The 20,649-nt window shown below is 43.7% G+C and overlaps 1 protein-coding gene across 4 annotated transcripts in view; it reads right to left on the bottom strand.

The window, feature by feature from the left end:
- The window catches only part of LOC102448110 (mitogen-activated protein kinase-binding protein 1), a 128,097-nt gene that overhangs the window by 16,071 nt on the left and 91,377 nt on the right, over positions 1–20,649 (bottom strand). For 3 of the 4 annotated variants that reach the window (XM_075927191.1, XM_075927192.1, XM_075927193.1), the window contains 9 exons: positions 19,745–19,820; positions 15,724–15,835; positions 15,242–15,305; positions 13,049–13,174; positions 6,498–6,661; positions 5,909–5,958; positions 2,936–3,172; positions 1,750–1,919; positions 3–148 (listed from right to left, as the gene is read on the bottom strand). In XM_075927191.1, coding sequence (XP_075783306.1) covers positions 3–148; positions 1,750–1,919; positions 2,936–3,172; positions 5,909–5,958; positions 6,498–6,661; positions 13,049–13,174; positions 15,242–15,305; positions 15,724–15,835; positions 19,745–19,820 — 1,145 coding nt within the window. The remainder of the gene's footprint in view (positions 1–2; positions 149–1,749; positions 1,920–2,935; positions 3,173–5,908; positions 5,959–6,497; positions 6,662–13,048; positions 13,175–15,241; positions 15,306–15,723; positions 15,836–19,744; positions 19,821–20,649) is intronic. The other variant, XM_075927194.1, reaches the window with a different exon arrangement.

Genomic DNA, 20,649 nt, shown 5'->3' with positions numbered 1-20,649 from the left:
ACCTTCATTTGGGTGATCTGGGCTGGAGAGGCGACTGCTACTATAATCTACAGAGCAAGCACTGTCAGGGCTGTGCTTATCAGGGCATCCGTTGATGTGGTAACTTCTACCTAGCTTCCCATGGAGCAGTGCTTTTACCTGGAATTCACTACAAGAGAGACAGGAAGAGTACAAACTAGAAAAAATTCACTGTCCAGTTAGAGATTGTAATTTTTAGAGTCCTTACCTGTGTTAGCAATACCTTTTTTTTTTTTTTTTTTTTACACAAATAATCAAAGTAATTTTAAAAAATTAAGTTACATTTACTTCTACCATTTATAGAGTTTATTTTTGCATTTCATTTGGCTTGGACAGGGAAATCAAACTGGTGTGTTTCACTCTCTGACTATACTCGGTCTCTCAAGCACTAACTCTGCTGTTGTGGTTGGGTGTCCAGCAGTAAAGGAGAACGAGGTATTTCCCCTCATTAAAGCATTCCTACATTCCTATTCATAGATATTTTATAGTCAGTTTTTCCATAATTGGGGGTGAAGCCAGTGTCCTGTTGTGTCTTGTTTCCTTGAAGGTCCCAGTGTTGTGAAATAAAGTAGATTCGGAGGCCAGCAAGACTGATTTTCATCAGTGAATACTGTATGGGAGTCAGCATTAGAAGATTCAAATCCTTGCTCTTGTGCCAGCTCCACAACAACGAGGAAGGCCAATAGGGACCTTTGGCCTGATCTGGGAAGATTACATGGCTGCATTTCATGGGATACTTTGAATTCAGAAACAAGTGGAGCCTCTGCTCTTTAAGATTTGACATGGAACATGAAAGTCGCTATGATGGATATTTACTCTAACATAACTGTTCTGAGATTAGCCCTGACAGCTTGCATGCTGTGTGCACTTTGTAACATGTCCAATCTGTATCCAACACTGCCACAACCACTCAGCCCTTCTAGGGCTGCACATGGGTTTGCTCTGTCTAAATATTATTACTAGAAAATTAAAAACATAAATAAAGAGAAATGGGGGGAGGAGAGCTAAAAGTTTCAGCTACATAAAAGTTGGCATGCACTATTCCATGAGAGCTCATCTAAAACTCACAATCATTATTTTGTACTGGAATGCAGGTAGGGGAATTAAATAGCTATAAGTGGAAAGAGAGGGAGTGTTATTCAGAAAAGGAAATAGGAGGAATGGGGGTGGGATACAAAAAGCAAGGTGGAATGGTCTAAATTAGAAAGGAAGAAGAGAAAACGGAAGACAAAAGGTCTCTCATTCCATTTAGCTCACACAATCCAGCGTCCTGCACAGTCATCACATGCATGTTCATTAGCATTGTGTAGTCTAGTTTCAAACTGGAACAAACGATAGGGTTTCCACCACAGCCCTTGGGTGGTCACTCCACAGCCAAATACACCTCCACTGTCAGGAGGATTTCCAGCATGAGATTTTCCATTCCTTAAAATCAGCCCACATAAGGGAGGAAGGAAAAAGGGAGGTTCTTCCAAGTTGTTTATTTCAAGGAGAAATTGGAGGAGTTTGCTGACATGCATGACTTGTTCACAAGCAGAGAATGTCTTACTGCACCTTGGGTTCAGTTCCCTTTAGAATCAGGAGTTCATTAGTAAAGTCCTTAACTAAATATGTCTAGCATTGAGCTGACAATTAATCCCCTCACCCAAGTTACCTCATGAGCTGCAGACAAGTAAAAGGATTCAGCTGTGACTTAGCCACACACAGAAAAGAGTGTTTGTTTTTTTTAACCTGCTAGTGTCTGTGGGGTGGATCTCATCTTGATCAGGGTAGATTACACATTCCTCACTCTCAAATGGCTCCAGTTCCTGAGTAAAAACACCCTCTTCACAGGACACAAGCCGAATCATTTGGGGTCGGATGCAAGGCCGGCTCTCCTGAGGAGCTAGGGAGTCTCCAACCTAGTGCAGAAAAAAGGAAATAGGAGAGGTTACTAGTATTTTGTGTCAGCTGGAAAGCATGGGAATTCTATAGTGCCCACTACAGTAAGGGGTACAACTGGTAATCTGACATTAGAAAACAGCTCTTTTTCCATCAACCCCGTCCCATCCCCCCTCTGACACACAAACATATACACCCCATTTGGCTAGGTCAACCAGCTATCCCTGAACCGGATTCTCCTCTCATACCAACATAAAGCAGGCGCAACTCCAATGAAGTTGCGTACCAGCACAGAATGGTCCCTCTTGATCTAAGCCAGAAGTGGGAAACCTCCAGCCCCACAGGCCACATGCGGTTTGTCAGGGTTCACTGCTGGCAGGCCGCCAGACAGTTTGTTTACCTGAGCTTCTGCAGGCGCGGCAGCTCGCAGCTTCTGGTGGCTGTGGTTCGCCTTTCCGGACCAATGGAAACTGTGGGAATCAGTGGCCTGGCCTGAGCCACTTCCCGCAGCTCACACGGGCTGGGAACAGTGAACTGCAGCCCCTGGAAGCTGTGGGTGGCCATGCCTGCGCTCAGGTAAACAAACCATCTTGTGGCCCGCCAGCAGCTAACCCTTTTGAACTGTAGGCGGCAACATGCTGGAGGTTACCCCACACCTGATCCAAGCAGTCTCTGGAGCAAGATAATTCATTGTTTACTAGACCTATACTCTTCACAGGCCATAGTACTGTGTTAAAAACAAACTCAGTCATAGGCTGCACTAGAACTCTGTGGGTCTCAAAGGCATGCAATGCAACCATTCTTGGAACTGAGAAACCGCAGCTCAATGCCCCTGTGAGATGTGTTCTAGACAGAGGCCACCTAGCTACCAGTAATAGACTGAAGTGAAATAAAGTGCAAGAAAATCAACCAGGCATTTATACTGTATTAGGCTCAACACCCATTGGCCAGCAGCGGTGAAAGAGCTCCAGAAAGTCTTTTGTGGAAAGCTTTGGGTTTCCCATTGGCCATATGTTGAATCCACAGCCACTGCTACCTTGCCAATGTGCAGAGAGAGATCCGCATGCTCTTCTCTGTCATCCCCATTGCTGGTCTGGGACAGTGAGTCTCGGCTGGGGGATCGAGAGACTGAGAAAGACTCCAGCTGGCGCAAGTCAAGCATGGATTTAACTGTCATTTCTATGTTGCTGCTTGGCTGGGACCAGCGGCCCCGCTGCCGGGGCATCTTGTTCACTGCAGTCTCTGAACGCTGAATCTCTGCATCCTCTTTCGCCTGGAGGAAGATGAAAGAAAAAGATAAAAAGTCTTCGGAGCTAAAATTCTAGTTATGTAGAAATAGAAAAGAAAACTGAGGATCAAATCAAAATTGTTTTCTGCACATCTTCCCACACCCCATATCTGCTCAGTCATACAGGAAGCTGAACGGCTCGAGTTGTAAGGGTCTCATAATGTGAAGATGACCCACATGCAGCCTCATTGTAACAAGATTCAATTAACCAAAGAAACCAATTCAAAGTTTTCATGTCAAGATAAAGTGGTTCATTTAAACCTCAAGCGACATATCATGATAGAGGATCATTATTCAGGGCCCAAGTGAAAGAGCTACAGGCATGACGCCAGAGGTGAAAAAATTGCTCTAAAGTGTCCTAAATATAGATGGAAGAGAATCCAGCCTGCGTGAGATGCCAAGAAACCACAAGACCCTCCAATACAGCTACTAGATGTATTTGTGTAAAACAGCGTGAAATCGCATGAGTGCTGGATCTTGTGCTATTACCAAAAACCAAGACACCAATGAAGGAGAAAGTAGTTAGAGACATTGAGGCTAAAGGCAATTGGGACAAATTACAACATGGTTTTACAAAAGGTAGATCGGTGCCAAACCAACCTGATCTCCTTTTTTGAGAAGGTAACAGATTTTTTTAGATAAAGGAAATGCAGTGGATCTAATCTACCTAGACTTTAGTAAGGCATTTGATACAGTACCACATGGGGAATTATTGGTTAAATTGGAAATGATAGGGATTAATATGAAAGTTGAGAGGTGGATAAGCAACTGGTTAAAGGGGAGACTACAGCAGGTCATATTGAAAGGTGAACTGTCAGGTTGGAGGAAGGTTACTAGCGGAGTTCCTCAGGGATCAGTTTTGGGGCCAATTTTATTTAATCTTTTTATTGCTGATCTTGGCACCAAAAGTGGAAGTGTCCTAATAAAATTTGCGGATGACACAAAGTTGGGAGCTATTGCCAATTCAGAAAAGGATCGGGATATCATACAGGAAGATCTGGATGATCTTGTAAATTGGAGTGATAGCAATAGGATGAAATTTAATAGTGAGAAGTGTAAGGTTATGCATTTAGGGATTAATAACAAGAATTTTAGTTATAAGCTGGGGACACATCAGTTGGAAGTAACGGAGGAGGAGAAGGACCTCGGAGTCCTGGTTGATTATAGAATGACTATGAGCTGCCATTGTGACATGGCCGTGAAAAAGGCTAATACGATCTTGGGATGTATTAGGCGAGGTATTTCCAGTAGGGATAAGAAGGTGTTAGTGCCATTATACAAGGCATTGGTGAGACTCCATTTGGAATACTGTGTGCAGTTCTAGTCTCCCATGTTTAAGAAGGATGAATTCAAACTGGAACAGGTACAAAGAAGGGCCACTAGGATGATCCGAAGAATGGAAAACCTGTCTTATGAAAGGAGACTCAAGGAGCTTGGCTTGTTTACCTTAACCAAAAGAAGGCTGAGGGGAGACATGATTGCACTTTTAAAATATATTAGAGGGATAAATACCAGGGAGGGAGAGGAATTATTTAAGCTTAAAACCAATGTGGACACAAGAACAAATGGATATAAGCTGGCTAGTAGGAAGTTTAGACTTGAGATTAGACGAAGGTTTCTAACCATTAGAGGAGTGAGGTTCTGGAACAGCCTCCCAAGGGAAGTAGTGGGGGCAAAAGATCTATCTGGCTTCAAGATTAAACTAGATGGGTTTATGAAGAGGATGGTTTGATGAGATAACATGATCTTGGTAACTAACTGACCATTCATTATCAATGGGAAATAGGTCAATGGAGGGATGATAGGAATTACTAGAGAACCTTCTGGGAGTCTGGCTATTGAGTCTTGCCCACATGCTCAGGGTTTAGCTGATCGCCATATTTGGGGTTGGGAAGGAATTTTCCTCCAGGGTAGATTGGCAGAGGCCCTGGAGGTTTTTCGCCTTCCTCTGTAGCATGGGGCACAGATCACAGCTAGAGGATTCTCTGCATCTTGGGGTCTTCAAAGTATTTGAAGGCTTCAATATCTGAGATACAGGTGAGAGGATTATTCTGGGAGGGGTGGGTGAGATTCTGTGGCCTGCACTGTGCAGGGGGTAAGACTAGATGATCATAGACTCATAGACTTTAAGGTGAGAAGGGACCATTATGAATACTCTGCTGCACTCAGTAGTAACAATGGATAAAGAGGTGGGTTTATTACATGGGATAAAATTTCCATCCAGATCCTTTTAACGTTTAAAAAACTGTACCTCTGACATTTTAGTACTCTCTTTCTCAGCTTATCCCTGCACTGACTAGATGAATAGTACAGTTAGATCTATCACAAGGTTAATTTTTATGATGATCATCATCTGTCAAATCATAAGACTCTGACTGGCAGATGCTGGGACTGAATGACAGGGGACAGATCACTTGATAACTGCCTTGTTCTTTGTTCATTCACTCGGAAGCACCTGGCATTGGCCGCTGTCAGAAGACTGAATACTGGGCTAGATGGACCATTGGTTTGACTCAGTATGGCCATTCTTATCCTCTAGCCCCAATCAGCACATGGTAGTACTGCATACTTCCTCCCAGAACGGCCAGAGCAGTGGGATTCCTGCCTTGGGAGATTTCTCATTGCAGTATTCCTCCCATCAGCCAGGAGTCATAGTCTCTGGGCTCAACAGATACTCCTCCTCATGATCAGAAGAAAAATGTTAAAGAATTAGTGACTCACCCTCCTCATTTCCCAATGGGAGAGGCTTCTGGAGAGAGAAAGGTCTGGGTCTGAAAAGAGAAAAAACGACATCTAATTGGCACCCTGGCCAGTAAGGATATTTTACCGCCTTTTCTTGTCTCTAAAATCTTTTTCTTCTGGCTACAGTCATTCCACTTGTGATACCTGTCTCTAATACTGAGCGCGCTTATCGCGGACACACTGAGAAGCCTGGAACTGGTTTCTTTAGATTTCTACTGGCCTCTGTGGCTCTTTTATTGAGCAATCAGAAGCCCCAGGAGTCACTAGACTAATTGTCCCCATACATCTGATTCAAAACCTCTTTCGCCAACTGGAATCAGTAAGAACTTGTCAAAAATTCTCAACAGAAATTTCCATTAAGGAAGTCAGAATCCACCTCTCTCCAGCTCTGCATAGGCAAGTAAGGTTGCTGATCTCCCCTCTCCTCCATCCCCGAAGAATTCTCTTGGTAGGTCTCTGCCTGCCTGTTACCGTCCCTACCCTCATGTCCCTTCTTTGCCTTTATACAGCCTCACAAGTCTGCCCATGTTCAAGTCCCTGTCCCCTTTTATCCTTCCATGTGCCTCACCTTTCCCATTTATACCCAAGTCTCTCTCAGTGTTGCAGGTGGATTGAATTTGGAAAGATTGCAGCCCATTTAACTCGTCTTCATCATTCCCTTCATCTTCACCATCTTTGTCGCTGTCTGATGAAAGCACGGGCACCGGGGATAGGACGGAGATGGATTCGTGCCTGGAATGAACAATTCAGTAAGAACATACAGTACATCATAGGAACCCCTCCAAGGCAACATGGGATTCCCTCTTTACACCCAATCAACAGCACAATGAGCAAGGTGTACCCGTTTCTCCAAACATTTCCCACTAGAGCTGAGCAAAGTACAACTGTAGTTTCATCTTCCAATTGAAACCGATGTTCAACAGTAGTAGATAATCCTGACCTTAAATGGCTGACTATCAGGACCTATTTCAGAGAGAAACAATTTCCTCTGGTGGCGTGTGCTATGCAACATAAACACCACAAGGTGTTCCTTTCGACTGGAGTTTGACAGTTGAAGAACAGATGGATATTGTTGCAAGAGAGACCAGTTTGACTCCTGGATGCAAACCTATTACCCCATGACCTTGCGTGCCCAGCCCATGCACCAGAACATCACCATGCTGCATGTCAGCCTTGGGGCACACTGAAGGATATTAAACATACCTTGCGTAGATGTGTAATCAAAATGGATAAGAGAGGCATTCCTGGTATGGATCCCAGAGGTACTCCAAGCATAAATTTCCATTCACAAAGGACTTACCAGCACGAGACACATTTTCCCCACTCAGTCAAATTAGAGCTGAACCAAATCAGCTACAGTAACCAATCACAATTATATACAGTAAGAGCCTTTGACAGATCAGTCAGCACAGCACCCAGGCTGTGACCTTGAGCAAGAAAGCCACGTGTAAAATTGGCAAACTTTACAGCGGGCTGTGGGTGGGTGGCAAGTGCAGGACATTCAGGGGACAAAAATAACTCATCTATCAAATACAGAAACATCTGGCTATGGACCAAAATTCTCCTGCAATTTACAGATTTAAGGCAGCACTAAAATAGGATAAGGGGTACAGAAGGTTTTAGTATTTTCTCCTTTATACTATGATGGCACTTTAATTTCTATTTTATCAGAAGATGGAAAGGGATTATACCTATGCCTTTAAATAATTTAGGAGCAGGATGCAGACTAGAACTGAAAGTTTACTTAATACATTCTTCCCAGCAAAATGGTCCAACTGCAGATTACCCTTCTATGATTTCTCCATCTGTGCCGGTCAGTCTCAGCATCTTTCTTCATGTATTTCCATTCTGTCCTTCTCAGGGCTTTGTGCTCGAGCAGTGGAATGCTGCCAGGGCTCATGCATTACAATGTCTTTTGTGTATGTTCACATTGGGTCTGTCTCCCCCAGCCTGGGTAGATAGCAATAAATAGCAATGTGGGGTTTGGGTCTCAGGCAGGGAGTTTGGGCTCTCAAAGCTAAGGGCTTAGATGGGCTTAAGAGTCTGAGATCCAGCTTGTGCCAGAACCCCCACATTGCTAGTTTTAGCATGCTAGCTCAGGCCTCACTAGCAGGAGTCTGTCTATAGGGGCTGAAGACCTGCTCTCTGCTGCAGTGTAGATATGCCCCAAGTAGCTATCCTATGGTTTATACCACAATGCACAATTTTTGAAATATACAGGAGGCAATATGACCTTTGATGCACTGGTCGGTTCAGTGGTGGTTTTTCTGTTTGGTTCATCAAGGGTTTGGTTTTGGTTTTTGTTCATCAGACTTTTTAATAACATTATGGGTCAGATATTTCAGCTTTCATCAATTAGATTGTGTGGCAAGTCACAGCTACCTTTTGTGAGATTCTTGAGCATACCGTAGCTGGTTTGAGTGGGGAAGGACTAGCAGATCAACCAGAATGAATGTAATTTACACACAGAAAGCTACACCAAAAGATAATCCATTTGTCAAATAGAGAGTAACAAAATTAGTAGGGAAAGAAAAGACATACTGAAGCCTTTTCAGAATAACTGAATAATGGGATGTAAACAAAATTTTAGAACCAAGAGAGAGGTCAGTGCAAACTGCACACAAGCTGTCAAACACTCTCTCAGGTTTGATGTGTCTGATCTACGACCAAGTCCCAGTCCTTATTAACACAACAGACTATTCCCTGGACACCCTTCCCTGTGCCCCATTTTATGCAGCCAAGTGTTCTTCAAATATACTCTCACACCTGGTCCCTCTGGGTAACATTTACAAAAGCACATAAGTGCCACTGACTTGATATTCAGGTGCTTTTGAAAATGAGACATAAGCCCCCAAATCATTTAGATGCTTTGGAAATGACACCCTGCAATGTCTTTTACCAACTCATGGCCAGTTACAAGACTGGGGCTTCAACTATAAGCTCCCCAGGGCAGAGACATGGTCTTTATCTGCAAAATGTCATGCCATATAGTGCTATATAATTAATACATCATTGTTACTATGCCACTTTGTGTTTGGCAGTTAATTCATATTTAGGACATAGGATGGGGAGAGGGAATCTAAGAACAGGGACAGTTCTTGTAGCAGATACGCTTGCAAGTGTTCCAACACTGAAGCCGTACTGATTGTACCCTCCAACCTTAAGGAGGTATTAATCCAGTTCTAACACTCCAAGAGGTAACATATGCAGAACATACTGGAGTTCTGTACTTCTTCTCTCTAAATGTCTGTGGGTCGGAAGAATGCCCCTTTGTAATTGTCACAATGGTGTTGATTTCAGTGGAGTTATACTGGAATAAACCTGTAGTGAATCAGGCCCTGATCTTGATTTTACATCAAAAGTCTCTCTCATTCTCAGCCATGGGAAAAACCCAGCTTTCCTGGAATGGAATCACTGCCTCATCAAACATTTGATAAGGGGCCATCCATTTAGAATAAATCCAAGGACAAACAGTGCTTCTCTAGAGCACATACAGAATAAACTCTTTACACTGGTTTTAGAGGCACTAGCCAAAATTAAATCAAGTTTATCTCCTGCTATTAAAGATACATCTTCAATAAAATCCCCTTTCAAAAAGAGGATTGAAAAGTACACACTGTTAACACATGAATCTATAATTCCTGAAATGTTCCACTGAGAGATCAGTATAAAACCTCTCTTCCAAATAATGGGGACCAAATGTTTTCCAAACACTAACCCTCCCCCTCAAAAAAGATATTAAAAGCCTCTATGCAGCACCTAATCTGAAAAACAAAAATATCACAGCCACCCCATGATGCATCAGCAATATGAAATGAGTTCAGGCTACATTTCCCCCTCAATCAACAACCAACTCATATTCAATGAGAGAACAGCCCAGCAATTTCAGAAGCAGAACCCAGCAGAATAGTGCATGCACTAGAGAAAACAACAGCAGCACAAAAATGAAATGGTTCAAGTAATTCATTATTACAGAAGGTGGGGCGCAGAACAAGTAACAGAAGCCAGCTGGCTCAGTTCACATTCTGCCTGTGCAGCTAGAGAGCCCCAGCATTATTTTAGATTATAAACGTCAACTCCCCATTGCCTAATCAGTGTTCTCAATTCCCCAACTTTCTGAAGCCCTCTTACTTTGCTCATCCATCTTGTGTCACCCTCAGAACATGGAGGCATTGGCCCAGCTAGCCGGGGAAGTAGATCATCTCTTCTGTTTCCTCCAGTAAGTATAAACAATACAGCTCTGAAAGAAGTCCCATAAAAAAATATATCCCAGGGGGTGGAGCAGCTTAATGCTTCTGTGAACCTTGTACCTAGACCACATATAAGACAATACCTTTACACCTCAAGAAACAATCCAATTATATATAGCCACTTATATACAGATTCTGAAGGCAAAACAAGAGGAGATATCACATATCTATAAAACAAGGACGCTTACTCAAGACCTTCAGATCCTCTACTCCACACGGGGTTTCCAGAGCAATGGGCTATGCCCTTCCAATTCAACCAGCAGTCCAAAATGCTCTGGAACAGTCTACCAATATCCAGCGACCACACTGACAGGTCAAAACTGAAAACAAGCTTTAAGCTGACTAACCAAGAGTGTTCCAGACTAGCAAAGAGGTCACCAAACAAGTTTTCCAAATTGCTTGTGCTGGTGTGGCACCCATTCAAGCCTCCAGCAAGAGAATGTGACACAGACAAGTATCACCTAATGCCAAATAAAACTGGGAGTGTCAGTCACAGACTGCGCCTCAATAAGGCAAAGCTGCAGCTGCTGGAATGAAGGAGAGTCTGCTATAAAAAGCACATTGCTTTACAGCTCTAGCATTTTGGCTAGAAAAGGCTGCTTCATGGTTCAGTATTGAAGCATCCCAGAATCATTATTGCAGGCAAATCAGACAGGATACATATACTTCAAGGAAGGGAAACCTTAGTCCATGCTCGGGGAAATTATGCACACAGACGTTTCACCTGCACATTCTGCTTCCAAAGGCAAGGGAAGGTTCTTACAAATCTTTCCAGCAACCTGTCTGGCAAAACCCTCATCACTTTGGCCCTTTTACATCCAGACTGTAACTCAGTCATTTGAGGAGGAATATGAGAAAACCCACAAATCTTTAGGGATCCAATTCCCATTTTGACACCAAGTGAGCCTGCTCAGGGTTGCAGGTATTTCCTTCCAACTCCCTTTGTCAAATTAACATAAGCACATCAAGCCACATACTTTACACTGCACAGATCAGCAGGCCCAAAAGCCCAAACAGACCCGCCCCCTCCCCCGCTGAGTTTGTTCTGTTTGAAACTGAAGTGCTCAGTACTTGAGTACTCTTTTTCAGAGGAGGATCCCTGGCTATATTTAGATCTATTCCAGAGTTTCCAGTTGGGAGGGGGGGGTTATTTTTAGACATCTTTTGTTTATTGTAAGAGCAAAAAAACCCCAAAATCTGACTAGGCAGGAAAAGACATTCCTTTGTCATTATATCTTTTTTTAAAGTGACACTCTCTGAAGCCTCTACTCCTGGGGCTAAGTTAACAATGAATACAGCAGATCCTTAGGGCCTGCCAGTGTGTGTTCGTTCTCGTTCTCTCTCGTTCTCGCTCTCGCTCTGTCTCTCTTGCTCTCTCTCGTTGTCTCTCGTTCTCACTCTCACGCTCCCTCTCTCTCTCCCTCTCTCGCCCTCTCTCTCTCTCTCGCCCTCTCTCTGCAACTAGTCAGCTATCCGATAAGCTTATGCTGATCAGATAGTTGAGTAGTGACGACTAGTTGCTTCTCTCCCCCCCACCTCCCCCCCGCTTGCTGTCTCTATCAGAGAGAGGCAGCTGGGGAGGAGGGAGCAAGAACTGGTGCTGGGGGAAGCAGAGGCACAGCAGGGAAATGGCGTGAGCGGGGACTGAAGCAGTCTCCCACTTGTGCTGGTTCTCACTGCAGCTGCTTCAGCCTTTGAAGTGCACAAGAGCCCCAGAGGGCTCTTGTACATTTCAAGGGCTGAAGCAGCCACAGTAGAAACCAGCATGAGCAAGGGCCTGCTTCAGTCCCCACTCACATCGTGCTTCCTGTGTCCCCCCCCTTTGCTGCCTCTGTGAGGGGGGGGACAGAAGCCGGTGCTGGGGGTACATGGCTTCAAAGCCGGTTCCCCCCAGCACTGTCTCTGGGGTGCCCCCTGCTACCCTCCTGCTGCCTCTGATAAGAGTCCAGGATGGGGAGAATAGGGAAGGCTGCTGCAAAGCAGCCCCTGTCTGCAGGAGTCCCAGCAAGTCCCTGTTTGTAACAGTCAGGGCTGGCCTCAGCGGCAGCAGCCCATCCATGGCCAGTTGTGAACAGTGGCTGGTGCCGGAGCAGCTTCTCTTCATGGCAGCCAACCTTGTCCACCAGGAAGAGAGGCTGCTCCAGCACCAGTTCATTTGTGGTAGATAGAGGTGTCTGCTGCGGACGGGGCTGCTGGACCCAGCAGTCCTGGCTCTTGCTGATTGCTGAGCCTCTGCATTTTAAACATATTAAGAGCCCAGCAGCTCAAGCTGGCTCCTGGAGCTACCCCCACTGTGGCTCTGCAGAATGGTCCTATTGACTATATGATGACAAATTGCAGCGACTATATGATTAGTCTGATAACCGCATTTTAATATCCTTATCTCTCTCACACACACTGCAAAAAGGATATAAATGTCAAGTATGTTTCTGTATATACTTTGCATAAATCTAGCCTCTGGTTTTTGACTGAGTGGGTTTTTAACCTAGATCCAGAGCTCAAAATTACCCAAGTTCTCCTTGACTGGATGTTATGTACCTGTCTCAGTATTGCTTTGAAAAGTAGATTTTTGACACCATGTTCAGCAATAATGAAAGAGCTGTCACATTCAGTACAGATTACAACACAGAATGAAGCAATGCTGCATGTAAATTGTCATTTGATCAGAGTCAGGTTTTAAATCCAAAAAATGCAGAGACTCAGAACGAGAAGCACAAGAAACCAGTGGAATGCCAACAACCAACAAGAAAAGAAGCTGAAAAAATACTCCTGATGACAACTTCCAGCAGGTTGCCCAAGTCCACCTTTCAGTGTCCCACACAAAGTAGCACCAAGCCCTGTTTTCCTCTCTGCACCCTTCACCTCTTACCTGACGAGTCCAGCTGTTTTATGTGGTGGCGATTTCTCCACCTGCTTCCCTCTTTGCTTCATGTCAGCTAGTCGCTGTCGCATGCTGATGGTCATCTCCGAACTTAGGCGCCAAATAAAGATACAGCTGGAAGTGGGGAAAGAGTGAACACATTTCCTTTCAGTCCAGGGCCTTTTTGTTCTTGGGAAGCAGCCTACAGGGAAAAGACTGTGCCAAATGGAGTCTACTAGAATGATTAGCACTTTGGAGTCAGACATAGAAAAGCTCTTGCCCCACCCCAGCTCTCTGGAACTGAAGAGACTTTTCTGTTAACAAGAGATGCTTTTGAAGTTCCTCTGTTGGGGCCATCGGTAAGGTTTTGCACATTTGTTAATGTTTGTATATAGCACCTAGAGGTGACAGCAGTACGGGCTAAAAAAAAAAAAATCCTTTAAAGACACACAAAGTATGGGGTCTGCTCGCACTAGAAGCATCCTGTCTGCAAGGCACATCCAATTAGCTCCCCACCAATCTGGCTGGGTCTAAGTATAGTGAGGTAGAAACAGGGAACTGAATTGTAGAACTGTCATTTCTAAAGGGCTGCACTCCTTTTCACCCTAAACAGGATTCAGTAGGATTCTTAGACTTCTCCTCGCCCCCTTCCCCCGCCTCCACACTTCAAATGTCAGCAAGCTGATATTCCAAGGTGGCGGTTGCAACCTTCCCAGGCTACAAAGGAGTTTGCTTTGAACTGCTGAACTATTACTATTTTTTAAACCCTTTTCTTGTTAACTCAACTGAGAAGAGCTTGCCATCACCACTGCAAACCCTGGTGCTTTATGATTTCTCTAAAGGCACAAGTTGGTCATATTTTTAAGTGACAGCATTATGTCTCTCAGCTTCTTATGCATATTGAACTAGTATAAACTTTGTAAAGAGGAGCCCAGCCTGCGAAGTTTGGATCTAGATTCAAGCTTTCCCAGAATTTACACAAGTTCCCAACACACATTAAGGTGCACCTGGAAATGAACTGAAGCCAACACCGTCTATGAATCACAGATGTAATAAGAAAAAAAGATGCCAGAAACATTTTTCCAAAGGACAATTTGGAAACTGCTAAGTGGAGAGCCCCATTCTACACAACCTGCAGTTTCCAAATTGTCCTAGAGTGCAGCCTCATATAGACCCTAATAGGGTAATACAATCTATAGAAAATTTTGGTACTTCATTGTAGGGGTGACCAGAGCTGGTTGAAAAAAAAAGTTGACAAAACTTCTCATAAAAACATGTTGGTTTCAGCTAACATTTCATTGGAAAAGTTTCTCATGTCCTTAATGGAATTTCTGGTAGTTGGCGCTCTCACTTGGGATAGGAGACACTCAGGTTCTTGCTTTACCAGATTTGGATTCAAGGCCTGAACCTGAATCTCCCCCAAGTAAATGACACCACTTTGTTGGATATTCTTGGGTACAATTAAGCCACTTAAGAACACAGTTTGCATCTTATACCAAAGTGCTTCTCTCACTAATTGTCAGATTATATTTATTAGGCATGTGCATAGAATCCAAAACTGGAAGATGTCATCAAGTCTAGTCTCCTGTCCTCACGGCAGGACCAAGCACTGTCTAGATCATCCCTGACAGGTGTCTGTCTAACCTGCTCTTAAATATCTCCAGTGACAAAAGTAGAGGATGGTGCAGAATTGCTCTGTCCCTTGCAGAAGCTCCAACAGGCATCAGTGCCTCAGAAGTAAGGTGCCTCCCAGAGTTTCAGCAGAGCACAGTTGCTTCCCCACCATGTAGAATACTGCCCTCCACTGCCGCTTATACTCTGATGGCTGGTGAGCAGCTAAGCCATGGCTGACTCCTCCCTGCCACTGCTTACTCTGTTAGGTGAAATTGTGCTCCAAGGGGTGCTAGCAAGACGTAGTCCCAGCACTCGAGTACAGGGCAGCTACTATTGCATGCACCTTACCTACGTGAGCCATTTACTTCAAACAGAAGCTAGAGCACAGCTCCACCCACTAAGATTTCCTGGATTGTGCAGCACCTATTTGGGATCCAGGAAGCACAGAAATTGTTTCAGATATCATAATATTGCGATGCCCTTAACCTTTTGTGCTTGCGCCAGCAAGAGATGGCACAAAACCACAGACCGTTACTCTACTAATAGAGGAGAGAGAGTTAATATTACTGTATCAAACCCCATGCTTACCTGTCACCAGAGACAGAGATCAGGTGTTTGCAGTCATTACTGAACTTCATCCCAGTTACAATCTCTGTATAAATCAAAACACAAGAACAATGTCTCTTAAAATATGCCATTGTGCAGCACAGATCACTGGCAAAATAGATTTATTGAGCTCCATTCTGTCCTCAAACACTGATTAGATCCAGCATGTTTCCATGAAGCTGAGATACCCAAATTCAGCTGGGTGGTCCCTCTAGGTCAAAATTTACAAAAAAAAGTTGTAATTTCAATCCATTTTTTGAATCATCAAAATTTCTGCCATCTCCATGGCTGGTCAAAGGAACCCCAACATTTCCAAAATGGGGTTTTTGGTTTTGTTTGTTTGGGTTTTTTTGTTTGATTGTTCTTTAATTGAAAATTGAATTAACAATTAAAAGTTTCATGCAAAATTCAGAAAAGTTTGACCAGCAGCTGAAAAGGCATTTCCTGAAACTTTTGTGACTCACCAGAGTGACCATACATTGTAGCCACACACTCGCCAGAGTAGAAATCAAAGATGGAGAGGTTCTTGTCAGAGCAGCTGGTTGCAATGTAGAGACCGGAGGGATCAGTCTGCACCTGGTTGAGTACAGGAGGAAGAAATGGCAGGTGAGAAAGTACCTTAAGGTAACGTCTATACTACCACCCTAGTTCGAACTAGGGTGGTTAATGTAGGCAACCGAAGTTGCAAATGAAGCCTGGGATTTGAATTTCCCGGGCTTCATTTGCATCTTGCTGGGTGCCGCCATTTTTAAAGCCCCACTAGTTCGGACTCCGTGCACGCGGCTACACGCGGCACAGAGTAGGTAGTTCGGATTAGGCTTCCTATTCCGAACTACTGGTACATCTCATTCCATGAGGAGTAACGGTAGTTCGGAATAGGAAGCCTAATCCGAACTACCTACTCCGTGCCGTGTGTAGTTGTGGGCACAGAGTCCAAACTAGCGGGGCTTTAAAAATGGCGGCGCCCGGCAAGATGCAAATGAAGCCCGGGAAATTCAAATCCCGGGCTTCATTTGCAACTTTGGTTGCCTACATTAACCACCTTAGTTCGAACTAGGGTGGTAGTGTAGACATACCCTTAGAGTGATGCACAAGAAATGCCCAGAATGCTAGAAAGAGGGGCACACACACCACTCAAACTACGGTTTAAGGTCACCCTGCAAAAGAATATCAGGGCAGTTACTGTACACTGAAAGTTTGCAATTTTTGTTTGAGTTTCATATAAACAGCCTGTCTCTGCTTGGTTGTTCGCATCTAGTTCCCTGAAATAAGGCAGGTCAGGTAAAACAAGACCATCCCTGGCAGATGCTTGCTAACATGTTCTTTAAAACCTCCAATGACAGTGGTTCTACAACCCCAAGTTTAACTAGTTCTTAACTATCCTTAGAGTTAGAAAGTTCCTCGTAATATCTAACCTAAATCTCACAGATTAAGTCTATTACTTCCTTCCCTACCTTCAATCCATATGGAGAAAAACTGATCATTATTGTCTTATTAACAGCACTTAACACATTTGAAAATTTATCAGGTCTTCTCTCAGTCTTCTTTTCTCAAGACCTTTCTAGCATCTACCCACATCTATGACCCTATTCTTATTCATGCCCCTACTTAGCTGCCAAACCATCCAGCGACCTTAGGGCAAGCTCATAAACTACTTGTCAAAACTCTTCCAAGAACTACATCTAGCTGCCTTCCCAAATGCCAAAATCCTTCACACCACCCCGAATTCAATCTAAGACTAACGTTGATTGCCTCTGAAGGCCCCCACCAATAACCCCTTTAATTATTGATTTGGGATCCATTATTTTCAGTTGCTCTTGGTTCTGCTTAAGTCTATCCCAGGCTCAGAAATTATAGCTGGAAAAATTACATGAAATACCAAATCATCCAAGACTTCGATATAGAAATTAGGCATGAGTTTAGTGCTGTTGAGATCTTGTACTAGCTGCAAATGTCATGAAACCTCCTGTTTCCATAATCCCACATTGCCCAATACAAAGCAATGCAATAAAAAACACATATGATTTGTCTACATGTCTATTGCTTCACTTCTATATGCGCTGTGTTACCTACCCTCTGCACCCTCTGTTCTGGAGCTGTTGCTATGTGCATGCTTTGACAAACTTTAGAGAAGTATGCATACAGAAGTCTTGATACGAGGCGAACATAAGAACAGCCGCACTGGGTCAGACCAAAGGTCCATCTAGCCCAGTAGCCTGTCTGCCAACAGTGGCCAGCACCAGGTGCCCCAGAGAGGGTGGACCGAAGACAATGATCAAGTGATTTGTCTCCTGCCATCCTTCTCCAGCCTCTGACAGACAGAGGCCAGGGACACCATTCCTATCCCCTGGCCTTTTATGGACCTAACCTCCATGAAATTATCTAGCTTCTCTTTAAACTCTGTTATAGTCCTAGCCTTCACAGCCTTCTCTGGCAAGGAGTTCCACAGGTTGACTACACGCTGTGTGAAGAAGGACTTTCTTTTATTAGTTTTAAACCTGCTACCCATTAACTTCATTTGGTGTCCTCTAGTTCTTCTATTATGGGAACTAATAAATAACTTTTATTTATTCGCACTCTCCACACCACTCATGATTTTATATGCCTCTATCGTATCCCCCCCTCAGTCTCCTCTTTTCTAACCTGAAAAGTCCCAGTCGTTTTAACCTCTCTTCATAAGGGACCCACTCCAAACCCCTAAAGGCTCTGGCTGTTTAACTAGAGGTAACAATTTTGTTTTTTCCGAGTTAGTTTATGTATTTTTCATGAGGTTCTCTTTTTAAATTCCAGTTCTATGTATGACCCCAGATTCCAAACAAATTTGAATTCAAGAGCCAAGAGTGATTGCACAGTTATACAGTGAGTCTCTAAAAAATAGAGTGGGCTGAAAATGGAAAAGAATACTTATGCTGCTGTTCCTTATTAGTGCTCAGTACTACTGCACTCTCTCTCCATGTCAGTAGAAGCTACTGTCTGCTAGATAGTTTAAAAAAAAATCAGTAATATTTAATTGTTTGGGGCAATAAAGAATTGAGCACCTAAAAAGATAGAGCAGCCATTTTCCATTTTCAGTGCCTTGGTGTGTAAGGAAGGGCAAAATATAGTAATTGCAAATAAAGCATAGCTACCTATCTGAACAAAAGCAGAAAAAGGTGACTATGCCTGCATCTCATTTGTTAACAATACATCTGTGCCCATTAAATCACATATGGCTCACTTGCCTAGCCCACTAGAAATAATCCTTTGAAAAGAAAAAGAAGAAAAAAGATTGACTATAAAAAAGCAGCCTGCGACATGCTGTCTTAAGGCGAATTAAGAGATCTAAGTGAATTGGCCTTTCGCATTTCAAGACAAGCTCAAATCTGAAATAGATCACAAGAATGGTCTCAGCTTTGTTCCTCAGGACACATCCCCAAGCTATCCCATTTGTCAGGAAGACGTAGCGCTAGGAAAGATGTGGGCACGGTACCCCCGAGCAGAGATGCAGAGACCAGCATGCACAGAACCTGCCTATTCAGCACTGGGATCTCGAGTTGCTCCAAGTCCTTCAGGACAGCAGGGTGTTTTAGCATGAGTCTTGAGGAGTTCAATCTATTCCTAAATCTCTCACTTGCCTGAGGATCTCTTCCTTGGCAACACAAACACTTCTCATAAACCTTGAATGCCAGTAGCTGCAGCACATAATCTTAATGCAAATAAACCAAAGGCCTGGAATCAGCTCTTCCCAAATGGAGCTCAGGGAGAAAGCAATCACATGCAGGTTTCCCATCATTGGACAAGAAACTATAAGGAAAACCAAGCCAAGGCAAGAATCCCCAAAGACTGCCTTGTACATAGTTTGACACTGCTGGCAAGTGCCTCCAAAGCCAACAGGAGGAAATGCCCTTGATTCTTGCAAGCAGCACATAGGTCAAATTCTCCTCTATATTGATGCAGGTTCATTGATTTCAGTGGATCTTGGACAGTTTAGATCAGCAGAAAATTTGGCCCAGTGCATCACTTGCAATACAATGAGAAAGATTAAACAAACTTGTATTCGCGTATCCCATTTACCCTGAATTAGTCCACGTGTGTTTACCCAGACTGCGGGTGGGTCATGATAAGGGTTAATATGTGTGGATAGGTTCTGGAAGAGGTCTTTGAATTGGATTTTAACATTAGTTAATTGTTTTATGCACATGGGGTAAGGAACTGCTGCTGCCTATTTGTCTTGGACACAACAGTATTAATAAATGAACATCTTGAGTGTCCAGTGCCCAGGACAAGCAGTTTGTAATATGCACTTGATAGCCAAGAGCAAGAAAGTCCTTAATAAATGTCCACATTAGTGCTTCAGAGGGAAAAGTTCACACACCAAAATATCCTGGATCTCATGTCCCTAAGTACTGGATTCCAAAGAGCGGAGAGAGAGAGAGAACAAGTGTATAGAAGAGGCAGGGAGTGGGAGAGAAAAAAATATGATGCTTGAAATTCTGGAGGTCTTACTTTAATAAGGGTGCCATCTTCACCTTGGGATCCCTTGTATAGCTTCTTCTGCTTCCCACTGCTTATGTTGAAAATCCTGAGGGGGTCACAAGCCACACATCACATCCCTGCTCTGTTCTCTGCTTCTCACAAGCTTCCCTCCCTTCCCTCCATGGTAGGTCGCTTTGCACAGTCACTGTATGGAACGGAGTGACAGGACGGAGGACAAGTGGCCATTTCAAGGGGAGCAGAACAATGTTGGCCATAATTCATAAAGCTCACAATCATCCAAGTGGTTAAAGAAACAGCCTGGGAGGTAGCATGGGGGCCCAAAGATTACATCATTTAGTACCAAGTGAAAGACCTGCATTTGCACAAACACTCTCTATTGATTTTCAAGCTGGTACGGTGATGAGTATGTTTAGCTCTCGGTAACTGATGGGGCCATCAGAAAGAAGAAAAGGAACGTCATGGAACTTAAGGATGTTAATTGGCCACATATTCTGAGTGACTGCCAAGTGGAGTTTGGTTAGTATAGTCAATGGATGTCCTTATGTACCACTAACCAAGCTCCACTCGGCTGTCTCAGCTGTGGTGGCCCATTCACAAAGAGGCAGGTGTCCTGTTAATGGATTTTGATCATAAAATGAAGGTCATTGTTGCACCCGCTATTGTGTGTTCGCCCCAAATTCTGTGCAAAGTGGGCCAAGTGCAGTGTCTAATGAACACTTATGCTATGCTGATCCTATTTATGCTACTCATATACATGCATGATTTTTGTATGTAAAGTTATGAATATTGGCTCTGTACTTGTATTTTAAATGTTTTCTGTCTGGGAGACAGCAACAGGCATCAACCACCTAGTGAGAGAAGTGGTTACTCAGTGAATAGCTATGCTACATGGACAATGGCTCTTCAGTGTTGCC

Source organism: Pelodiscus sinensis, chromosome 4 (assembly GCF_049634645.1).
Source record: "Pelodiscus sinensis isolate JC-2024 chromosome 4, ASM4963464v1, whole genome shotgun sequence".
Classification (NCBI taxonomy): domain Eukaryota; kingdom Metazoa; phylum Chordata; order Testudines; family Trionychidae; genus Pelodiscus; species Pelodiscus sinensis.
This window is presented reverse-complemented; position numbering and strand designations above follow the sequence as displayed.